This window comes from Andrographis paniculata, unplaced genomic scaffold (genome assembly GCF_009805555.1).
Source record: "Andrographis paniculata isolate CXL003 unplaced genomic scaffold, ASM980555v1 Contig56END, whole genome shotgun sequence".
Classification (NCBI taxonomy): domain Eukaryota; kingdom Viridiplantae; phylum Streptophyta; class Magnoliopsida; order Lamiales; family Acanthaceae; genus Andrographis; species Andrographis paniculata.
The window spans coordinates 1,623,887-1,646,458 of NW_026137591.1; the positions used below are offsets into that span (position 1 = coordinate 1,623,887).

Consider the following 22,572-nt stretch of genomic DNA (forward strand, 5'->3'; position numbering starts at 1 on the left):
ATTGCAAGTCGGTTTTTACGGTAAACCTTTCAACTAATTTATATTTTTGGATCTCCTTTTTTCAAGCCTTGTTCCTCTTTCAATGGTGTAATTTCAGTTTGGGAATGGATGTTTTGAGTTCATGTCAAATTTTTCTTGGTTTTGGTTGGTAAATGATGTATTTGAACCTCTTTTTCCGCTTATCGATTGAATTTGATGCCAATTTTAAGAAATTGAGTTTAAGTGCGATTTTACCAAAATTAATTTCTAAATTATGGTTTCACATATTATTGCAATTGGACCTTAATTATACAAGTTTTGAGATTTTAAAATTGTAGAATCGACATTGTTTGACCCGTGCTCTGATTTTCAGCCTTGTTCAAATGATTTTTGACTTGAAAATTATTCAAAAGGTACTCTAAAGCCTTGTGAATGATTTTTGTAGTTGTTGGATTGGGTTGGGATCATTTGGGAGCCATGTGTGTGATTTCTTGTCCAAGTTACTGAGTTTTGTGCATTGTTGTTGTTTGATGTTCGTGTTATTATTGTGGTTTAACCTCGTGGTTTAAGATTATCCGGAGGTTCCAGACGGCTTGGGGTTGTCTCATGTTTCCATTAGGCAATAAAAGTCAAAGGTTAAGGCAAGAGGTTAAATTATGTACGCTTGAAATGAATGGACAGTTATGGTTATGTCTTCGTGATATGTCGTGAAATTGTTATGATATGATAAGACTAATTCCTAAGTGGAGTTGATGTGATATATAGTGTTTATGATAAATTGTTTATTCGGTTATTGATGTTGTTGGCAAAGAAATAATTATATATAAATTGTAAATTATATTAGCCGTGGATTTGTCTAGACTTAGTCATTGATTGACATGTCGATTGATAAATTGTGTAAGATATAGATTTGGAAAAAAATGAGCCGTTGATTGGCAAGTTGATTGAAAATTGTATTAGCCATCAATTTGGCTAGACTTAGCCGTTGATTGGCAAGTCGATTGATAAATTGTGTTAGCCGTAGATTTGGCAAGACTAAGCTGTTGATTGGAAAATTGATTATAAATTGTATTATTCGTGGATTGGATAGAGTTAACTGTTGATTGACAAGTTGATTGTAAATTCTATTAGCGATGGATATGGTCTGACTTAGCCGTTGACTAGCAAGTCGATTGTAAATTGTATTAGCTGTGGATTGGCAAGTCGATTGGTAAATTTTATAATCTATGCATTTTGCTAGATTTAGTTTTTTATTGGCAAGTCAATTGGTAAATTATGCAAGCCCTGGATTTGGTTAAACTTAGCTGTTGATTGGCAAGTCGATTGGTAAATTGTGTAAGTTGTTGATTTGACTAGACTTAACCATTAATTGAAAAGTCAATTGATAAATTGTGATAACAATGGATTTAGCTAGATTTAGCCATGTTGGCAAGTTAATTAATAATTGTGTGAGCCTGTTATTTGGCTAGACGTAGTGGTTACTTGGAAAATCGGTTGATCAATTGAGTGAGCCATGGATTTTTTTATAGTTGTAGTTGTTTCATAGCAAACACTTGTTGTTGGTATTTATTTCATGTATTGTATATTTAATTCGTTACTCAGCTCTAGTTGATGTTATTACTTTCTTCCATGCAAAGATGAAGTCTATACTTTCATCAACTTGATGCATCATAGAGATGAACTATTATCAAGCATGCATGACCTTCTTGCTGTGTCAAAAAATTCCGGTCATATAGAATAAAATAGTGTTCAAAGTGTTAGGATTTGTGACATTGTAGTTTAGGGCATGTTACTCCAAATAAATGTGAAGTTTTGGGGGGAGGGGAAACCATTACAATTAATTCTGTTGCCCTCAGCTGCTTGGGCTTCCGAAAGGCTTTCTTGAGCTCTAATAACTACAGAAGCCAATGTCTCTAGATCACCATACCCCTGGAAGATAAGTTTCTCTCATAATTTAGCATGCATCTGATTAATGGTGATATCCACAACTTGAACCTCTCAAATTTTCAAGTTGCACCACCTTTCTATCCTCCAAAATTACTACAAAAAATCTTCTACGGGCTCATCCGGCCTTTTCCACAAGCTAAGAAGGTCTGTGATAGTCGTCTCGGGCAGTGGATTGTGGAAACTTCCATGAAATACTCTCTCCAACTGGGTCCAACTCTGCAATGAATTAAAACACAGCGAGGTGTACCAACTAAAGCTAGTCCGGTTAGTGATAATGAAAAGAGTTGCAATTTGTACCACTCATTGATCCCGAGCTCTTCACTACATTTAGCCGCAAATTGGATTATGTGCTCGATGTCCATTTTGGAATCTTCTCCAGAAAATAGAGTGAATTTCGGTATTTCCGCTTTACAGGGAATAGGATAATCATCTATGATCCGGTCTGAAAAGGATTGTTGATACTGCGGCCTTGCAGGCATCCTTGGAGGATCATCTCCATATAACCTCCTGATCGTTTCCTCCAAAGCATTTGGATCTACCAGCGGATTCTTTTGTATGTTCTCCTTCTGTCCCTAATTTGGAGGAATATGTTGAGTAAATTTGTAACCGGGCAGTCCTCATGCATAGGTGGAAAATCTTCAAACACATGTAATCCACCTACTCGATATGACAGATGTTTCACTTGAAGTGATGGATTTTTCACTGGAGCTGCCGGAATTTGCATTGGAAATGGTGGAACTTGATGCAACGGCCACTTAATAGGCAGCCGTAGTCATTTCTCCTCAGGAATGGCCACCAGTGGAACTAGTTGAACCACTTCCATAGTGGAGCAATCCTTCCATGGATGAGAAACATCAAAAAGATGATATCCACAACTGGCTGGATGCGATGGATTTTTCACTTGAAGTGGCGGATTCTGCTGAACCGGCCTTCTGGGGGGTAGTCTCAGTCATGGTGCTTCTTTAGCGGCTACTGGTGGTGCTCCAACAGACCGATTGATAGGGATCGGCCTCTCCATAGGAATCTGTTAGGGCAGATTTGGATTGATGCTCCCAGAAGCATGTGGTGGCTATGCATATGGAACTATTGTGGTCACCACACTTTCCACCGTTGCATGCCCCCCAACCGCTGAATAAGCCGGCGGGTTTTGAGCATATGAACCCCAAGGGGTTCCGTGGTACAACGGGGGAATGTAAGACGGTTGACTCCAAGGATTCCAACTCCCTTACCGTCTTGGTGGAAACAATAAGGCTATGTTTCTTCCAAACTTGTAGAAATTTGTTGCTGGCTCAACAGCCCATGCTTCTCCCCAAGTGGGTTGGCTGGGCTGATAGACGAGGCCAGCGGAAAATCCACCTCCTCTTGAAGATGGACTTGCCAAAGTGCCTGCCGTTAGCTCCACCACTAGGAAGGAGAGACATATCCATATTGAAATTGAGAAGAAGGATTAGTTACCTAGTGTGGTTGGTCTGATGGGGTAGCGTCCGCAATATGACTCCCTTGCATCGGTGCCCTGCACTTCTTGCTTCCTCATCTTTCAACCAAGTCATTTCTTTCTGGATAGTCGGTTGAATTACATCCGCTAAATATTTGGATAGCAGTAGGGCTAAATCATGCACAGATGACTGCACTTCATCCTGGGTCTGCTCCCGGATAAGGTTGGCAAACATAGATAAGGCCGGATGCTGACCCTCACTTCCGCGAGGGGATGAAGTGTTCAAATGAAAGGGGTCCGCGTTATGAGGTATGATATCCTGACATCCACTTCAGGCGGTGCTAATTTTGGGGGCATGATAGGTGGCAATTGTCGATTCCACAGTGTATTCACGAAAAGTGAGACAAGAAGTAATCGTGGTCCCACTGGGCGTGCAATTTTGTTGTATACAGAAATCCGTATATTCGAGCCTCTCGACGGCTTGATAAAGCCGGTCAGAGTTTCGTCAGAAGGTTTCCTAAGGTACTGTATAAAGAGCCCTTAGTGATCGTTTTGTATATACGGAATCTGAGATCGACAGAAAATCCGCCCATTTGAATTGAAAGAAAAAGGCTTAAAAATGAATTTTCATTAAATTAAAAAGAAAAAATACAAGGGGAACTAAAGAAAGCGATAAAGAAAGCTGATAATTACAAAAAATAAAAATAAAACACTGTAAAGAAAAAAATATTGAAAAATAAAATATAAAAAGTTGGGAATTGTGTTGGTGGGGAATCCTTTCTCTCTCGTCGAGCATCTCCTTTTACAGTTCCATTTTGAGTGTAAAATTCCTCTTCATGTAACTCCTCCATTCAATTATCTTCATTAACAGTGGACTCCCTTCAACTTCTTCAAGTAACTCCCTCACGTATTGATGATGATAACTCCCCTTTCAATTATATACCTTTAATGGAAGTAATTTTCGGCTTAATTACTGACTTCAATCCCCCTCATGTAACTTCCAAATGGCTTTTCATCATCCTTCGTTATTTTTCGCAACCGTTACGTTCTTCTGTCCGTTTTTCCACAAGGCTGCGAATTTTTCGCAGGACTGCGGATGAGCTTCTTCCACTGCGAATACTTATTTTTCTTTTTAAATACTACATTCAACTATTATTTCACTTAAAAAGAACAAAACAAAAAATACAAACAGTTGAAAACAAATCCATCATTATTACTTTTTTCTTAATTTGATAAAAATGACTTTGACTTCTTCAATAAAAACCATTTAACATATATATATATATATATATAGATATTTCATGATAGAGAAATCCTAAGATGTCACAATTAGAGAGGACTGAAATTGAGGTGCAATTTACTAGACTGCGAGAGGAATCTGTTGATTTGTGACGCCACTTGGAAGCACTGACTCAAACCATCAATGCTTGGACTGTAGGGATGGAAAATTTGACTGCGATTGGATGAAGTTCCGATGATAAAACTATCCTCGCAACATTGGCTGCAGCTGCGATGTCGGTAATTCTTACTGTTGGATTGTAAGGGCTGAGAGGCAATTTTCTCTTCAAGGTGTTGCAGAGGAATCTCGGGTTCATCATGCAATGGTGGCGATGGAGGAAACTACTCTATATTGGTATAAGATGTTATCGCTAAAAGTTGTTGATCTAGTGCCCTCAAATCAAAGTGTTGTGTATTCTTGGCCATCCAATCAATGGCAAACAATTATATAAATATTGGATGAGGAATCTGATGCTGTGGATATTTTATAATAAGTCTATTAAATCACTTTAAATTTTCATGGAGTGTTTCACCTAATTGTTTTAGAATAATACATATCTCATTCCTCATAATTGGAGCTCTGCAAACTAGGAGATACATCCAAGAAATTTTTCTTCATGTCAGTTCACATGTCAATGCTTAATGCTGGGAAGTAATAGAGTCAATCCTTTGTAACGTCTTTAGATGAAAATAAGAAGTCTCAAAGTATGATTTGCTTATATGTAACACACAGTGACTTCATGTTGAATCACACTACGTTAAACTTGTGCAAGTGTTCCTGTGGTTTTCACCTAAAGTCCATGGAAAGAAGACAGTAAAGGAATAAAGGTTTTTAAGAGTTAGAAAAGTGATGCATAAAGCTTTTTAGTTCAAGTTAGGAGCAGCGAACTCCATTAAAATGACGTTATCCTCGGTCATGATAGTTTCTTGGTATTTTTCAAAGTTACTTGGGATGGAGTTTTTGAAGGAGTTCGTAGAACTAGCCAAATCTATGTCTTGAGCCACTCCTTGTTGTTTCGTTTGCTTTCTTAACTTTCATATATCTCTTTCAATCTCAAGGTCAAATATGAGTTCACATGTGAAAGAAAAACGAAGCATAAATAGGGGATACAAGAAAACAAACTACAAAAGTAACAAAAAGAAGAGTAAAAAGCATATACCGATCCATGAAAATAGGGAAAAATTGCAAAATATATTCTCATGTATACTCCATTATCAGTTTTGTTATTTATTTATCTCAGTTAGCAAAATATATTCCACATATTTGCAAAAGTCGTTATAGATATCCTTTGGCCGCGCATAGCCGCGCGTGACTGCACGTGGTGTAAACGTCACGCGCGGCTAAAGGATAAAAATAACGATTTTGCAAACATGTAGGATATATTTTTCCAAAGAGATAAATACATGACAAAAGTGATAATAAAGTATATATAAAGGATATTTTCCGCAATTTTCTCATGAAAATAGCATAAAAAATTTAATAGTTGAATGGTCAATCAAATAATTTACCTATTCTGGAGTAACAAATTAAATGTAGTACACGGGAGTGTCAGGACTAGACTGGACCCGAGTTTGTATTTATATTTTTATTTTTCTATATACATTATTAATAATAAGTAACTAATTAAAATTTATATTAGATTTCAAATACAAATACATCAAAAGTAACCACTACTTGGTAATGGTTCTTTTATTATAATTTTAAATTCATTTCTAATACAAAGCCAAATGTATCTACTACGAGATTTCCTATAAATACTTCTCAATATTGCTAGGATTCTACCAAGATTGTTTATTTATAAATACTTCTCAATATTGCTAGGATTCTACCAAGATTGTTTATTTATTTGTTCGTTAACATTGAATATATGCTTCTTGTTTGATGTGGGAGAATTGCGGGTCATGTTATTTTGTTAACCCTGTTACAGAAATCATTGGTGAGATCCAAGGGTCTTTAACATTTTTTTTTAAATTGTTGTTAATTGAGAAAAAAAACTGATAAGAAAACACCATCTTACTTTTTTATGAGATGTGCAATTTCCAATCTCAAAATTCAATGTATTTGCTTATGTTTGATTATTCTCATTTGTTATACTCGATCCCTTCTCGATTCAAATTACCATTTTTACCATTTTCGTTTGTCTCACTCAATAATATCTATTTTCTATTTTAGTAAATATAATTATACATTAATATCCAAATTCTCTTAACTTTTACTTAAATTACAAATAACTACTTTATAACTGCTTTATATAATGACGCTAAAGGTAAATGAGACCTTAGAACCAGACGGAGTGAATATTATTTTTTAATCAACTACAAAATCCTATATGGTATATTCATCGGGGACAGAGGGAGTATTACTTCTATAAATTCGTAAAGGATGCCTTATTTTTTACGCATCCTTATTTTAAGTTTGTGATACTTTAGTTGAAATAATTTATATGGTGTGGTGATCTTTTTATGAAATTTATGCGTTGGATGTGATGTTTATGGGTGAGAACAGTCGGATTACAAAGTAATATGTATAGATATATATAAATGAAATTGAACAACGGCAACAGCATATATATATATATATATATGTGAATCCTAACCAATAAATATGTAAGGAAAGTATATGTTGGATGTAATGCTTACGGAGGAAAAGAGTGAGATTTTAAAAAATCAAAATACAAACAAATAAGAAAATATATATAATGAAAGAAAAGAACAGTCTAAAAAAGCAAAATAAAAGAAAAATCAAATATAGAACAAATAAAGTTAAAGAACTCGGAGAAAAGTAATAAAAGAAGAAAAAAATTAACGAAGAAGAAGAAAAGAATAGATCAAACAATTTTTATAACTCATTTTTCATTGAAAACAAAAATAATTGGAACAATCAGATCATCCAAGGTATTAGCTCTTAGGACAATGGAAACTATAAAACTCAATTCACAACTTCAGAGATAAGTCAAGGTCAGATTCGTCAATATCCGGGTGATCCTCGGCATAATTCCTGGGTGCTGCTGCGGCAAACCCACCACCCTGCCGAGCCCTGCTGCCACCGGATCCGCTGTCAAGGATGGTAGAAGTAGTGTAACGTGAATGGTATGATGATAGGTGTTATAGGAATTATACTTATAACTATGATGTGAATGTAAGAGCAAAAGGTATCATATTTTGTTTGGTTAAAAGAAATATGTTGGTTCTATTGGTACTTGACCTTGGAGATTAAAACGGATTCTAAAATTTAGAACTAAAAACATTACGGGAAAGCAAAACCATTGTCAGTGGATATCACTGCGACCTGCTAAACAAGTGCCTCTGTCTAATAAATTACTCAGATATTTTATGAAGTAGAAATTAACATACAATTTGCTTGACAATTTTTGGCAAAATAATATAGATATAATATGAAAATTAAGTGCTATGTGAGTGTGCATGTAGTAACTTCATAAACTCTGTTAAATCTAAAAAAAAAAAAAAAATTCTTTAACCGGTGAGTATCAAGGTCGAACTCAGGGGATAATATGAATACATATTGCTTTAATTAGAAATAGTCAATGGTTTGCTGCGAACGAGAGCGAGAAATAAACCTGGCTAAAGTAGGAATATAATGTGAAAAGGCATGTAATGAACGGGTTGATGCGCTCGCTATGCAATATGCATAATATATGATATGTAAAATGCAATGAAGTGGTTGTGTAAATGACACTCAATGTTCAATCCCGATCAACTAACATGCTATCTCAAATTGCTTTGCTAGCCTAAAGGCAATCTAGGAAAAATAAAAGTAATATTCAATTATTGAGCTAATTATCCATTTCTGAATTCATTATTATGTGTTCAGTGAGTCATTCTTTTTGACCTTCACGACTGGTTGATTGAAAAATCAATTTACCACCTACCTTTTACCACATATTGTTAGTCGAATTGAGCTCAAGAAGTCAGTTTCACGATAGGTCTTGGTTCCATCTAGTAGTGTGAAATTCTTTCGGAACCTTCTAACTAGATTTTGCTAGTCAATGTATATTTGTTTAATGGATTCAAGTTATCCTGCAATTAAAATCTCAATGAAACATTGAAAGCAAGTATGAGTAAGTGAAAGTATAAAAAATGAATAATATATCGTGAAAAGAAAAGTCCATATCCTTGTCGCAATAAAATCTTATTAATGTCATATCGTCGAGGTGCTAAAATTAAAAAAAAAAAAAAGGATCAAATCATAAATAAAATTATGTATTGATCTAGATTGTTCATAAAAGTTGAGATTTTTAGAATATCACTATAGTAAATTTTAATCGATACCATTTCGGGTTGTTCGTAGCATTTATGATATTTTAGAATTTTATTGGTACGGAGAGAGAGAGAGAGAGAAAGAATATTGGACAAGGAGTCGATCCCTCGAGATTTAACATACTCAATAAAGTCATAATTATTAATACCACCAAAAGCAAATATCATGAGCAAACCAAATAAGATAATTGATCCAAGAATAACGACAAGATGTTAAAATATATTTCTCGTCGTTCAATAATTATTATGACACTAAAACTTGAAATATTGTTACATTTATCATATGTAGCAGCACATTTTGTTTTTCATTCAATCTATTTGTTTTACCCTAAAACATTATAAATATAAACATCATTTAACAAGACTATCGGAATATAAATATCAATATTTGTATCCTCCATCTGCCTTATATTTGTACTAAGTTAAAAAAAATATATATATAGAAAATTTGAAGCTTTCATCAATACTTTTTTTAAAATTAAGTTTAAATTGAAAATTATTTCCAACAAATACAATAATCATTTGCAATTTTCTGTTCCTACATTTTCAATAATAGGAAAGATTCAATATCATACAAGAGTAGGTTTGCTTGTCTACTTCTGTTTTTCGTTCATCATAAACATATGCAACAAAGTTACTTTCAATTGTGTTATATATTTTTTGAGTAATCAAAATATTTATAATTTTATTTTTCATTTCTATATGGAAAAATAATTTTTAAATTTTAAAAATTAGTTGAGATTTAAGGAATGCTGCCTACTTAATGTTTCTTAATTGTTTTAAATGAGTGGTTCAATAATTAATTATGGACAATGGCTTTAAAATAAATATTGTGGTCACCAGAAATTTTCTTTGAATGTCTGGGAATCAAATAATTAATTGTTGTATTAAGGCAAGTAATGTCTGGTATAATGAAATTAGATATGGTATTATAATGACTTATTGTATTCAATGCATTCTTACTAAGGGTTTTTGTACATCAATATCGAAAATAATAATAATTTTTTATTTTCATTTTAATATTAGTTTATTTGAAATTTTGAACTTATTTTTTTCAATATTGAAAAATTAAGAATATATATATATATAAACATTGTATATAAAAATTCTTTTCTGCTTAAAATATTATATCAAATGGCTAGTTTCACTTTAAGAACATTAATTTAAAACACATTATATGGTAAGTAAATATAAAGTATTTTGAACAGTGGGGTAATTATTATTTTTTTTTTGGTATAATAAAATTAATGATAGGATTACGATGACCATATGTATTAAATATAGTTTTAGCCATTCTTAATTCATCATTATCTAAATTATTTATTTAATATTAGTTAATTGAATTTCTAAACTTATTTTTAGGTTTTAAAAAAGTACATGTATATATATATATATAAATGAAACTATATAAATGTCATATGAACCATATTTTATGTTTAATTATTATATGAAGTCGTTAGTTTCTGTATAGTAAGTCATAAGTAAACACAATTTTTCGTTAACACCTACAATGAAATGTTAAAATACTAATATTGAGCTATCACAAACTTAAAGAACCAGAAAATAAATAAAAATAAAGAACAAAGAGAACAACAATTTTTGTGAATAGTTTTAAATTGATTTTTTTAAAAAATATATGTGTGTTAAATGTAATGTTTATTAAAATATTGTTACATTATATAAAATTCGAAAAAATTCATAAAAAAATAATAATAAAAAAAATCAACAATTTATATGGTGAATCCTTTGAAACTCCACATGACAAATCAAAAAAGTTGAACAATGTAGATAATACTTACAATGTAACTTGATTGTCAAGCATAACTCAATCTTTAGTCAGGACTATCACATCATGGAGATAATTAATATGACACAAACAACAATCAGACCATTTATTTTATAATTTTAGAGTCAAGTCTAGGCCACAATCGCTCATCTCTGGGCAATCTGCACCATCATTAACTAGTGCAGCAAGGAAAAACTCGCCCACACCTGTGCCGCTGCTGGGTCCACTGGCAAAAGCCGGAGGGTTCATAAACACATGATTTCGAGTACTAGAAGAAGAACCCGGCCCTAAAAGAGGGACAACACTTCTGCCCTCAGTGCGTGACCCAGGAAAGAGATTATTGTATCCGGGTGGTGGCGGAGGCGGCAGCGTCACCCGGGGAATGAATGGTTGGACCATGCTAGGGACCAGCTGCATTGCTAGATGGGGATTAAAGGTGAGATTGATTCCAGGATATTGTGAATGAATTTGTTGTGCCTGGTGTGGTGGGTTGTAAGTCCCAAGGAGTGGCATGACTGGCCTCATCCCGGTGTTGTATGGTATCCCGGCCATGGAAAAGTAGCCGAAACAGGCTTGCCGAAAGTTCCGAGCATTCTTCTCAATAGCCCTTTGGAGTTTGTGGGCATTTTGATGCCCTCCCAAGGCCTGCTTGCTCCTGAACTTCTTTGCACAATAATTACAAGCAAATTCACGTTCATCACCCTCGGCCTCAGCCTCGTTGTTGCCCCTCCCATGCTCAAAAGGGTTAGGGTTCTGAGGTGCTGGTGGTGGTGCTGGTAGGTGTTCCATAGGTAAACTTAGGGTAGCAGCAAGGATAGTTTTTGGGGATTTTTAGGTAGTGTATAAAGACTAAACTCTGATATTTATAGAAAAGATGACTTTTGGATGGAATACTTATCTCACTTGTCCATTCTAAAGTTTTGAATTAATGAAATAATTTTTTAAAAAAATTATATTTCTAAAATAATATTATCTAATTACACAGAATTATTATTATTATTATTATTATTATTATTATTATTATTATTAAAAAATTACCTGAAAATTAAATATACTAACCAACTACTCTTTTTTAATTGTAATAAGTAATTGGTTGAGTAATAAATTTTGTGGCTTTACTATAAAGATTGTTGTTATCTTTTACTAATTACTATATTTTTCTTTGAGTGTGTAAAAACAATTAATAAATTCTAACCGTGTCTTAATTCTTTTCTTGTATAATGAAAATAGAAATGTGATTAAACAAGTTATTGTATTCAATACATTTTAGAAAGTTCTTTAGTACGTAGTTATGAAAAAATATTTTATTTTTATTCTTAATATTAATTTATTTGAAATTTTATACTCATTTTTGAAATGTTTAAATATTATCAATTATAAATATAAATAACTCATATAAAACTTATTTGATAATTAAAATATTATATTAAATGGCTAGTTTCACTTTAAGAGAAAATAATTTAAAACATACTAAATAATAATTCAAAAGAAGTTTCTCTTCGAGAATGTTAATACAATTATCGAGAATTGTAGGATATCTTTGTCCTAATAATTTTTAATAGGCATCATCTTGAACGGCAGCTAGAATTCATAACATTTTAAAAACTTATTGGCATACCTAGTGAGTATGCTGGATTAGGTGTTGAAGGCTCAAGATATACAATACTCCATAAAGTCATACCTATTAAGTCCATCAATAACCATAATTGTAAATGAAGCTATTGGGATCATTGAATCTTGATTTTATTCAATTAGCACTTAAGAATAATGACGAGATGTTCAACCTATGTTTCTTGTCATTCAGGAGTTATATACAACTGTTGAACATGTGTGCAAAAAGTGTTAGCTAGGTAAATACAATTTGCAACATTGCATCTATATATTAATTGTTCCACTATTTTTTTTAAATTTTTTCCAACGTAAGTATTAAACATACAATATGTATTTACTCAAGGTATTATTTGATTTTGATCGATTGGATAGATGGGTTATCTGCAATCACAAAGTCAATAAAAATATAAAAAGAATCAAAATCATGAAATTAAAGAAAAATAGAAAATAAAGCAGTAATTTTATGGAACAATTTGTTAGGCTCATATCATAACCACCCCTACACCAAAATATTCCAAGAGGTCCTACGAGGCGACCCATGAAGTGTCTATTGTTGAGATTTGTAGAATATAGTAACCCAAAAAATCCTTGAATGATTCAATCACACAAAGACTTCATGAAATAGAACAAAAAATCAAGAGAAGAGAAAGTGAGATTTTAAAAAACTAAAAAAAAAAAAAAAAAAAACAAAAAACAAAAAACAGAAGGAAAAAAAATAAACAAAATTTGTAAGAAAAAAATTAAAAAGAACAGGCTAAAAAAAATTAAAATAACAACTATAAAACAAATTAAAGTTAAAGAACTGAGAGTAAAACAATAAAATAATAAAAAAGGAAAAAGAAAATAATAGATCCAACAATTTTTATGAATCATTTTTCATTGAAAATACAAATAATTGGTACATCATTGGAACAATCAGATCATCCAAAGTATTAGCTCTTACAATAATAAAAAGTAAAAAACTCAATTCACAACTTCAGTGATAAATCAAGGCCAGATTCGTCAACATCCGGGTGATCCTCGACATCATTCCTGGGTGCTGCTGCGGCAAACCCACCACCCTGCTGAGCCCTGCTGCCACCGGATCCGCTGCCAAATGCCTGCGGGTTCACAAAACCCTGATTTCCAGCAGCCAAAGAAGAATCCGATCCCATAAAAGGGATAGCATTCCTATGCACAGGGGCTGTCCCGGGAAAGGGATTATTAAATCCTAGCAGTGGACGTGGCTGAGGCGGAAGCAGCACTGTAGGGGGAAATGGTACGGCCATTCGGGGAATCGGCTGCAATGCCTGGCGAGGATTGAACCCAAAATGGATTCCAGGGTGTTGAAAATGGATCTGTGGCCCCTGGAAGGGTATGTGATAAGCTCCAAAAATCGGCAAGGCAGGCGCCAATGCGGGAGGGTATGGTTGGCCAGCCCCAGCAAAACTGGCTTCTTGAAGGTTTCTTTCAATAGCTCTCTCCAGCTTATGGGCATTTTGGTGCCCTCCCAATGCTTGTTTGCTTCTGAATGTTTTATCACAATAACGACAATTGTATTCGGGTTCAGCGACCCCCATTTGCGCCAGAGGATTTGGGGGTGGTGGTGGTGGATGCTCCATGGGTAAAAGGGTGGTAGAGACAGTTTTTTTAAAAGTCTTCCTAAAGGAGATGTTAGAAAAAACTTAAACTTTTGTATTTGTAAGAATAATAGATTTTGAAGAGTCATATTTATAATAGGTTGTATAATAAAAAATAGAAACTCAGTAAATACTATCAATAAAGTAACATTTCTCACCTATCCCCTTCTACCTGTCAAATTAATAAAAAAAGATAATACTGTAATTATATGTTCAGAATTATATTACCTCACTAAACTAAATTATCATCATCATTATTATTATTATTATTATTATTATTATTATTATTATTATTATTATAAGCAAGTTAATTAGCAATTGAAATTCTATATGTTCATTGTTGCTATGCATTTGTATTGAAATCTATGTATGTATTAGATTATAAGTTGAGGATTTTCACTTGGAAATGAGTATGGAAGTGACATCATATTTGGTTTAATTAGATTAATCTTTTTAAAATAAATAAAATTATTTTTAAATACTTGAAATCAGCTGCAATTGAAGACTAATTCTGACCTAAACTTTCTTAAATATTTTTTTAAAAAACAATTGTGAGAAATTAATTGTAATGCCTTTACAGAAGATTTTATTGTTATCTCTTAATATTTACTTGGATTTCTCTTTAAATTATTGAAAATGGACTATTAGTTTGAATAGTGTGGTAATTCTTTTCTGGTATAATGAAATTAAGGATAGGATTAGAATGACATAATCTATTAAACAGAAAAATTGCAAAAAATATCATGTATACGCCTATTACTTATATATTTTAATTGTTACTCTAACAAAACATATAATTGATGCGTCACAATTTTCTGTTTCAGTATATTGACAGCGGATGAGTTTGGCAGCTTGCCAAATCCACCCCTACCATTGAATGATACATGACACAATATTGGATAATATAAAATATTTATATGCTATTTTTAAGGAAATTTATACCTGTTGATAATATATTTTCCTAGATGATATATTTTGCTAGAGTGTGACGTTACGAGAATATATTTTACTAGAAAGTCCATGAAATGCAGTAGAAGTGGAAACTGGGACAAGGATAGAAATTCATGCATGGTCAATATACTGAAATAGTAAAACTGATGATATATTTTGGTACGGTGACAATGAAAAAATAATAGTGATAATTGAGTATACTTACCGGATATTTTTTCTAATTTTGCCATATTGAATATATTTTTATCTAGTCATATTACTTCATTATATAAGTTATTTATATATTTAATATTAGTTTATCGAATTTGTAAACTATTTTTTAGGTTTTTAAAAACTATTTATAATTTTTTAATCTATATAGGCCTTATATGAACCTTATTTTTGGTTAAAATATTATATGTAATCGTTAATTTCATTGTATCAACATAAAAAAAAAAAAGAAAATTAATTTTAAGTTGTGAGTAAACAAAAGTTTTATGTAACATTATGTATACAAAAGTCAAGATTTTCAGCCATCTTTGTCTCAATAAATTATGATCGATATCATGCAGGGGTGTTTGTAATACTAAAATAAAGAAAAAATATTAAATCATAGATAAAAACAAGTTATTCTTCTTGATTGCTAATAGAAGTCAAGATATGTAGAATATCTTTGTCATAATAAATTTTGATCCATATTATTTTGCCGTTTTTCTAGCATTTATTATGTTATACAATTTTATTGGTACGGACAGAGCGAGAGAATATTTATGTCGAATTTGGTGTTGATCTCTCAAGATCTACTATACTCAATAAGTCATAACAATGAATTCGATCAATAGCTAATATCATAAGCAAATCAATCAGGATGATTGATCCAAAAATAAAGAAATGATGTCAACATATATTTTTTTTTTCATCGAGTAATTATTGTTACATAGGAAATAATCAAATATATATTGTTATATTTATAATGTATAGCAGCAAGTTTTATTTATATATTTTTTATTCAATCAATTTATTTTACACAAGATTATTTAAATTATTTTTAAACCAATGGAATAAACATTTTACAATCTTAAATAGTAAATTCAATATTTTGATCATCTGACAATCATACTGCAATCTTCAATTTAACATAAGTATCTAGAATTTTATTTGTGAAAGCAAGTTTTTCCAAAGCACAAAGTAGTAAATTAAATATATATATATATATTCATGGTCAATTTCATTATACCCTGGCTTATTTTAATACAAAATGATAATTGCATTTCCTTATCGATAAAATTATGTGACTTAAATCTGTCTTGAAAACTTTTATACAAAACCCCATATCTCTATTACAATGGGTTATACCAAACACAAAAATACCTCGGACAATTTATAATCCGGATGAGAGAACTTCTGTTACTATATTAATTTGTTTAACACAAAATTTGGTATAATTTCTTGATAATAATTTGCTCTGTATGTTAAGTTTAATATACAATTTTGTGATTTTTCATGAGTTTAAATGTATATATTCTTTTTATAAGAAGCAACACCACATAAAAAGTTATTTTTAATATTTATCCTCTGTTTCTTTATTCTCTATTTTGTTTGATTTGGTATTGTTTTAGTTTCAAGAGTTTATTCCTATTTTGTTGGCATTAGTTCTTTTTATTGGGTATGTTAGGTTGATCATGTCTCCTTTTTATTTTTTCCATAACAAGAACAACTTTAAGTTGCAGTAACTTGCCGAAGCCTCTTTGCATTCATCTGGTCTGGTCAGTTCTTAATCTGTTGTGTAAGCTTCATTTTTGGCAGTTTAACAATTGTTTTCTCTATTTTAATAGCAAGTTTCTATATTCATTTTCCTTCACGTGAGTTTGATTACAAAGTATTTTGTGAATTATGGTTATCGTAATGTATTTAAGCGAGTTTTGTTACATTTTATATGCGCAGGTAATTCTTAAAATCTTCTAACGAACTTTTGAAAGATTTCTATGTAAGTGAATATGTTATATTAGTAGCAAGATAGCAACTAATCTTAGTACAATTGTTTAGGCAAGTTGAGTAGAAGCAAGAGTCGTAGCATCTTGATTGTGGGGCAATTAAGTTTAATCGTGCTCTAGTGCATCACATGTCATTTCCTTCGTCGTAGTCATGATTAAGATATGTAGACACTACAAGAAAAAATCATTTTTGTAACAAAATTTTTTTGTCTCGAAATCTACTTTTTTTCGTTACTAATCACATTAGAGACGGAATTACGTTAGGTACGTGAACTTTAGGGACGGAATTCCCTTACAAATATATTATTTTTTTGTAGTGAGATCTTTCTTTCCATGTTTTCTCCAATTATTTTAATGTTTTTACCAAATTTATCAAATGTCTCATATCCTTGCGAAGTGTAGCAATATACACAAATTTAATAAAATTTATATCAAAACAACTTAAATGCCCTGAAGTATAAACAAAAAAAATAATAATATACATATTCTGTAAAATATCAATTTTCCCTAGACCAGAGCCTTGCTTGTCCTCAAGCATGGATCCAAAATAAGTCTAAACAATTAATAAAGTGATTAAAATCAAACGGAAAGTCCAAATACAATCAAATCATTCCGAAATATATATATATATATCAAGCCAAACCAATCTCTCAAGGACATACTCTATAATTGAGTTATCAGTCAAATGATGTAATGAAGTACCAATCCCATAGATTTTTATGAAATCACATCTCTTCATAAAAGACTGGAGGTAGGTTACAAAGATAAGAATAATTCATGTAATTGTGGCCACTGACATTGAGAGATATTGAAAAAATAAAGTCGAAGTTGTAGCCTACCTCGTATGTATTAAAAATGTTTGACTAAGTGTGCATGAGCAAGAGTCTTATCAATAATTTTTGTTTATTTATTTAGTTTAATTTGATCTCTTTTATCAAGTCTTTTGGAATTTGTTAGTCTCCTGATTTTTAGCTAAGTTGAATTTATCTTCTATTTTTTATTTCAATGTAATTTACTTTAAATCTTTTGGAGTCCATAAGAGAACCATCTTTTGCTGCTCTCACAAATCCTACATTTTTCTCTCTCAATCTGAACCAACAAAAGCTGTAAATGGAAAAAATCTTTTTGAGGTATGGTACGGTTATACGCCACAACTGAAACATCTGAAAGTATTCGGTTGTTTGTGCTTTACTCATGTTCCACAGATGCAGCGAGACAAATTGGACAAAAGAGCTAAGCCAGGAGTATTAATTGGTTATTGTTTGACATCTAAAGTTTATAGAGTTTTTCAGCTTGACTCGGGAAAAATTCTTGTAAGCCGGGATGTAACTTTCATGGAAAATGATAAATGTGATTTCAACAATGCAGAAAATCAGCAGCTTAATGAGCTGAATCCAGATGAGTTAATTGGTGTACGTGGCACCCGATCATTTGTTGATATCTACCAAAGATGCAACATTGTTGTTCTTGAACCGTCTGGATATTGGAAGCTGAGAGAGACCCAAATTTGATGGCTGTAATCAAGGGTGAGTTTTATATGATTGAAAAAAATAAAACATGGGTGCTAGTTGAAAGACCTTTGCATCAAAAGGTAATTAGAGTGAAATGGATATTTAGAAAGAAGATTAATGCTAACAGTTCTGTGAATAAATATAAAGCAAGACCTCCTCAGTCCGGTGGTCGGCGCCGGTGCCGTTTAGCCTGAAGTTCGTTCGCCTCTCCGTTTAGGGCTTCTTCTCCCAGTTCTTTATCTGCTTCTGCTCATTGACCAGCCGTCCGCCCTCAATTCTAGGTCCTCCCGGCCGGCTCTCCGGCGGTTTCCTGGGCTTGTTGAAGTGTGATTTGGTCTTCCCCCTAATCGTTCCAACCTTGACCTCCCTTTGTTGTTCCGTCAAATCCCTCTTTCTCCGATGGTGTGCACTCATTCCGGCAGAGATCTGTGGTTCGATTCATGAGTTGGAACCCTTTTGATTGCTCGATTGGTGGTGAAGAAGAGTCCTTCCCTGCCTGGGTTTCCTTGTCTCATCTCAGAAGCACTGTTCTGGCATCGTCTCCCACTGGTATACTCATCCCTTTCTCTGTTTGAAGACCTGGGGTGGTCTTGTTGGGTTTTTGGCCTGGTGTGGCCTTGATTAATTTGTGCTCTCCTGTCTAGATTGCTTATTTGTGCTTCTGCCTTATTGTCTAATTGATTTGAGTTCTTTGGTTGTATTGGAATTTCGTTTGAGTGATTTGTTATTCTGTGTTCTTTATTATGTGATCCGAGGAAGGCTTTGCACACTGGTTTATTTCCAATATGGTTCTCTTTATTCTTCTGAGCTGCAGACATATTCAGTTTAGCCTAACCATGAAAAAAAATCAATAAATCCCAATTTCGAAGGTTTTAATCTTCTCCAAGTGAAACATAAAGCTTCCGGCTCCAATAATCTCTCCCTTGTCGAGTTTAAGTGTTAGGGGAATTCTTAAATAGTCAAATCATATACCGAAGTCGTCCACAGGATGAACCTGTGGACAAGTATGTTGCCTATAGAAAGGTAATTATATTATCTTATATATGTGTTTTTGCATACGTGTAAGATAAAATTGTTCGTGTATATATATATATATATATCTAATTGGTAGCTGAGAGCTTAATTTAACTTGATAGGATTATTTAAGGAGTGTGGAGGAGTTAGTTATAGCAATGCCTTCTGTTAAATGATGTCAATAAAAAATATACTACACAAAAAATATTTATGCCCAATCACATAGTTATTTTTATTCCTTTGTGTCAAGGATTATGCTTTTGTTATATATACATTATCATACTTACAACTAACAACTTAGTTGTTAATCAATCTGCGTGTCGTGTGAATGAATGTGTTCCACGGGTTGTGATAATTAAATATAAATTATATTGTGGTACATACTGTGTTATATGATGATATTATCCTTCATTTCTTTGAAGAGCTCATTCGTGCTATACCAGATTCTTTTTTTAGGTTGATTTGCTGTAATTCATCTGTTTTGTTCATGACTTAATTGTGCAAAGTATACTTGCACATGTGATGAACTATGTTTGGGATATGTCGCGTACAAAATTACCAATGCTTGTATTCTTTCTATCCTAAGTTGTTGAAGTATTCGAAAAATTAATTGTTCATTTACTCCATTTCGGTTTATATTTGTATATTGGCTTGAATAATGATTTGAACATAATATTTTATAAAATAAAATGCTCCATTTGTCCCTCAACAACCACTACAAAAAAATGCTTATTTTTCTACAAATTTATTTGCTATGAAATTTTTTTTTGTTGTTGTTAAAATGTAATATTCAACTACAAAACTTAATTACGTAGTTAATAATAAATTATGCACTACGCCTTATAGTTTTGTAGCTATTTGTGACATTATGACAATAAATTCGATAATTTTTGTGTATCATGTTTTTGTTAGTATTTTTAATGATCAGAAGCCTAATACTTGTAGATCGATTTGAGTTCCTCATAGTAATATTGATTGATTGATTCCTAGTTTAGGCCCTACAGTAGAGACTTGAGTTTGGTAGTCATGAGTTAGGAACAACATTCTTTCATATTATTGAACTAGTTGTTTGAAGTACAAAACAAGAAGGCACACCATAACAATCAAAACCACATGGAATTGTATATTGTGATTAGACATCGTACATTTGTGAGTAAGTTTGGACGTTATGAATTGACTGTGAACTTCTTTAATTGATATTAGTTTAAATTTTTAGCTACTTTTGAATTTGATCTCTTTTGGCTTTTATAAAAATTCCAGTAGCTATATTCATTAGCATGGTTGTTTCATTGATAAATCAATATTGTTTTAAATTTTGCAAATAGTTAAAATATTGGTTAAAGAGAAAAATATCAGATTATATTTTGCGAGTGCAGCATTGAACTTGGAATTGGACCTTTTTTGCTAGTTTTGCATTACGTCTAAACTTCCTAATAATACACTGACCCAAAAAGATGTGGTTCAACATGGAATCGATGGTGCACTATCACCAACACTTTCTCCCCATTATCGCTAGAATTACCTTTATTCTGATTAATGTAGAGGTAATCATAATATGATATAGATGAGTAGTGTTTCTAGTTGGCATGGCAGCAATTCTTTTCTATGGATTTTATTGTTGTAATTGCTGAAAAATATTATCAGAACTTGCAATTGTTTTGTAGAGTTGTGTTACTAATACTTGTTCTTATAATTTAACATACAGATTTAGCACATGCTTGCAATTTGTTTTGTAGGTTTTTTGTATTACACTCAACGAATGCCGGAGCGAAGATCCTTGGTGACGTACTCGACGGAGTTAACATCGAACAGACATACCAACATGTATATATATTTTATTAGTTTTACTGTTTGACGAACTAATATTTTAAATTGTAGTAATAAATTGGTATATATATAGGTTTCTCATTGCAGTTGGTTTGCCCCTATTTCTTGCCATTGCAATTATGCAGTTGACAAGTTTGGTCGTCCGAAGTAGTTGTTCCTTGCGTTCTTCGAAGATTGCACTTTTCGTTGTTGTTGGATTAATTTTCTAAGTATTATATTTTTAATTCGGGGATTGTGTATTAGTTAGTTGTTATGATGGCCGAGGGCATTGTCATAGTTGAAGATGTTTCAAAGTACTTTTGATGGTTATTGTTTTACTTTTCTCATGTCTATGAACGTCGTTTGATTGACACAGATTATCTATAGTAAATTATGCTTTTAAGTGTTTGTCACACTACTGGTTTCGTAACAAATACGAAGTTGAGTGCATTTTCTTTTGTGGCACTAAAACTTTTATTTCACACTGATTTCTTATTTGTACTGTATTTTTTGTTACGAATGTTTTTCAGAACAAAAGGAGCTTTACGGTGACATATCTTTTGTACTGTATTTTTTGTTACGGAGATATTCTGTCACAAAAAGTTTTATGACAATATTATCACTTTTGTATCAAATTTTTTGTTACGGACATATTTTGTATCGAAAATATAATCGATCCTTTTGTTGTGGATGAAAAACGTAACAAATACAATTAGCACATGCATATTAAGGGTGTTGACCGCCAGTTATTTGTTACAGATGTTGCAGCAAGGCAATAACGACTTTTTGTACCGTAATTTTTCGTATCGGTCAAAATCCGTAAAAAAGTTGACATAAAAAGGCTTTCTTGCACGAAAATTAGGTTTTGATTAACGAATTTTGACCGCCACAAAAAGTCAACTTTTCGAAAGTGTATACGAAAGAGACATCATTGTTGTTCTTGAACCCTCTGCATATTGGAAGCTGATAAAGACCCACATTGGATGACTGCAATGAAAAGTGAGTTTTATATGATTCAGAAAAATATAATTCGGGTGCTAGTTGAAACACCTCCGCATCAAAAGCTAATTGGAGTAAAATGGGTATTTAGAAGGAAGATTAATGTTGATGGTTCTGTGAACAAATATAAAACAAGGCTAGTTGTGAAAGGGTACGCTCAAGTTCCTAAGTAGACTTCTTTGATACATTTGCCCCTGTGGCAAGATTGGATACCATTACACTCCTTCTAGCTATTGCTGCACAAAAGGGCTTTTGGATGGAATACTTATGTCACTTGTTCATTCTAAAATTTTTATTTAATGAAAGATTTATTTAAAAAAATTATATGTCCAATATAATATTATCTAATTACGCAGAATTATTATTAATATTATTTAAAAAGAAA

The 22,572-nt window shown here is 32.3% G+C and overlaps 2 protein-coding genes across 5 annotated transcripts; both read right to left on the reverse strand.

The window, feature by feature from the left end:
- Positions 1-1,683: 1,683 nt before the first annotated feature.
- Positions 1,684-3,664, reverse strand: LOC127256554 (uncharacterized). Of its 4 annotated transcripts, none has more exons than XM_051282615.1 (3): positions 2,588-3,664; positions 2,224-2,498; positions 1,684-2,142 (listed from the first exon to the last, which is right to left on the reverse strand). In XM_051282615.1, coding segments are annotated over exons 1-3 (339 nt in total). In that variant the 5' UTR covers positions 2,651-3,664; the 3' UTR covers positions 1,684-2,141. The 4 variants fall into 4 exon arrangements, with proteins under 4 accessions (XP_051138572.1, XP_051138571.1, XP_051138570.1 ...); XM_051282614.1 differs by having other exon boundaries at positions 1,684-2,498; positions 2,588-3,287; positions 3,382-3,659; XM_051282613.1 differs by having other exon boundaries at positions 1,684-2,498; positions 2,588-3,299; positions 3,382-3,659.
- A 9,618-nt stretch (positions 3,665-13,282) lies between these two features.
- On the reverse strand, positions 13,283-13,915 carry LOC127256612 (zinc finger protein 4-like). The gene has a single exon (XM_051282723.1). It carries the CDS (start codon positions 13,913-13,915, stop codon positions 13,283-13,285), a length of 633 nt encoding a protein of 210 aa, XP_051138680.1.
- Between the last annotated feature and the right edge of the window lie 8,657 nt (positions 13,916-22,572).

What these genes read in the sequence shown, in the direction of transcription:
- LOC127256554 (XM_051282614.1), bottom strand. Translation starts at nt 2,650, where the DNA reads ATGCAAATTCCGGCAGCTCCAGTGAAAAATCCATCACTTCAAGTGAAA. An exon ending in TGAAACATCTGTCATATCGA is followed by an intron (nt 2,499 to 2,587) that starts GTAGGTGGATTA and finishes CCTCCAAATTAG; the next exon opens with GGACAGAAGGAGAACATACA.
- LOC127256612 (XM_051282723.1), bottom strand. Translation starts at nt 13,915, where the DNA reads ATGGAGCATCCACCACCACCACCCCCAAATCCTCTGGCGCAAATGGGG.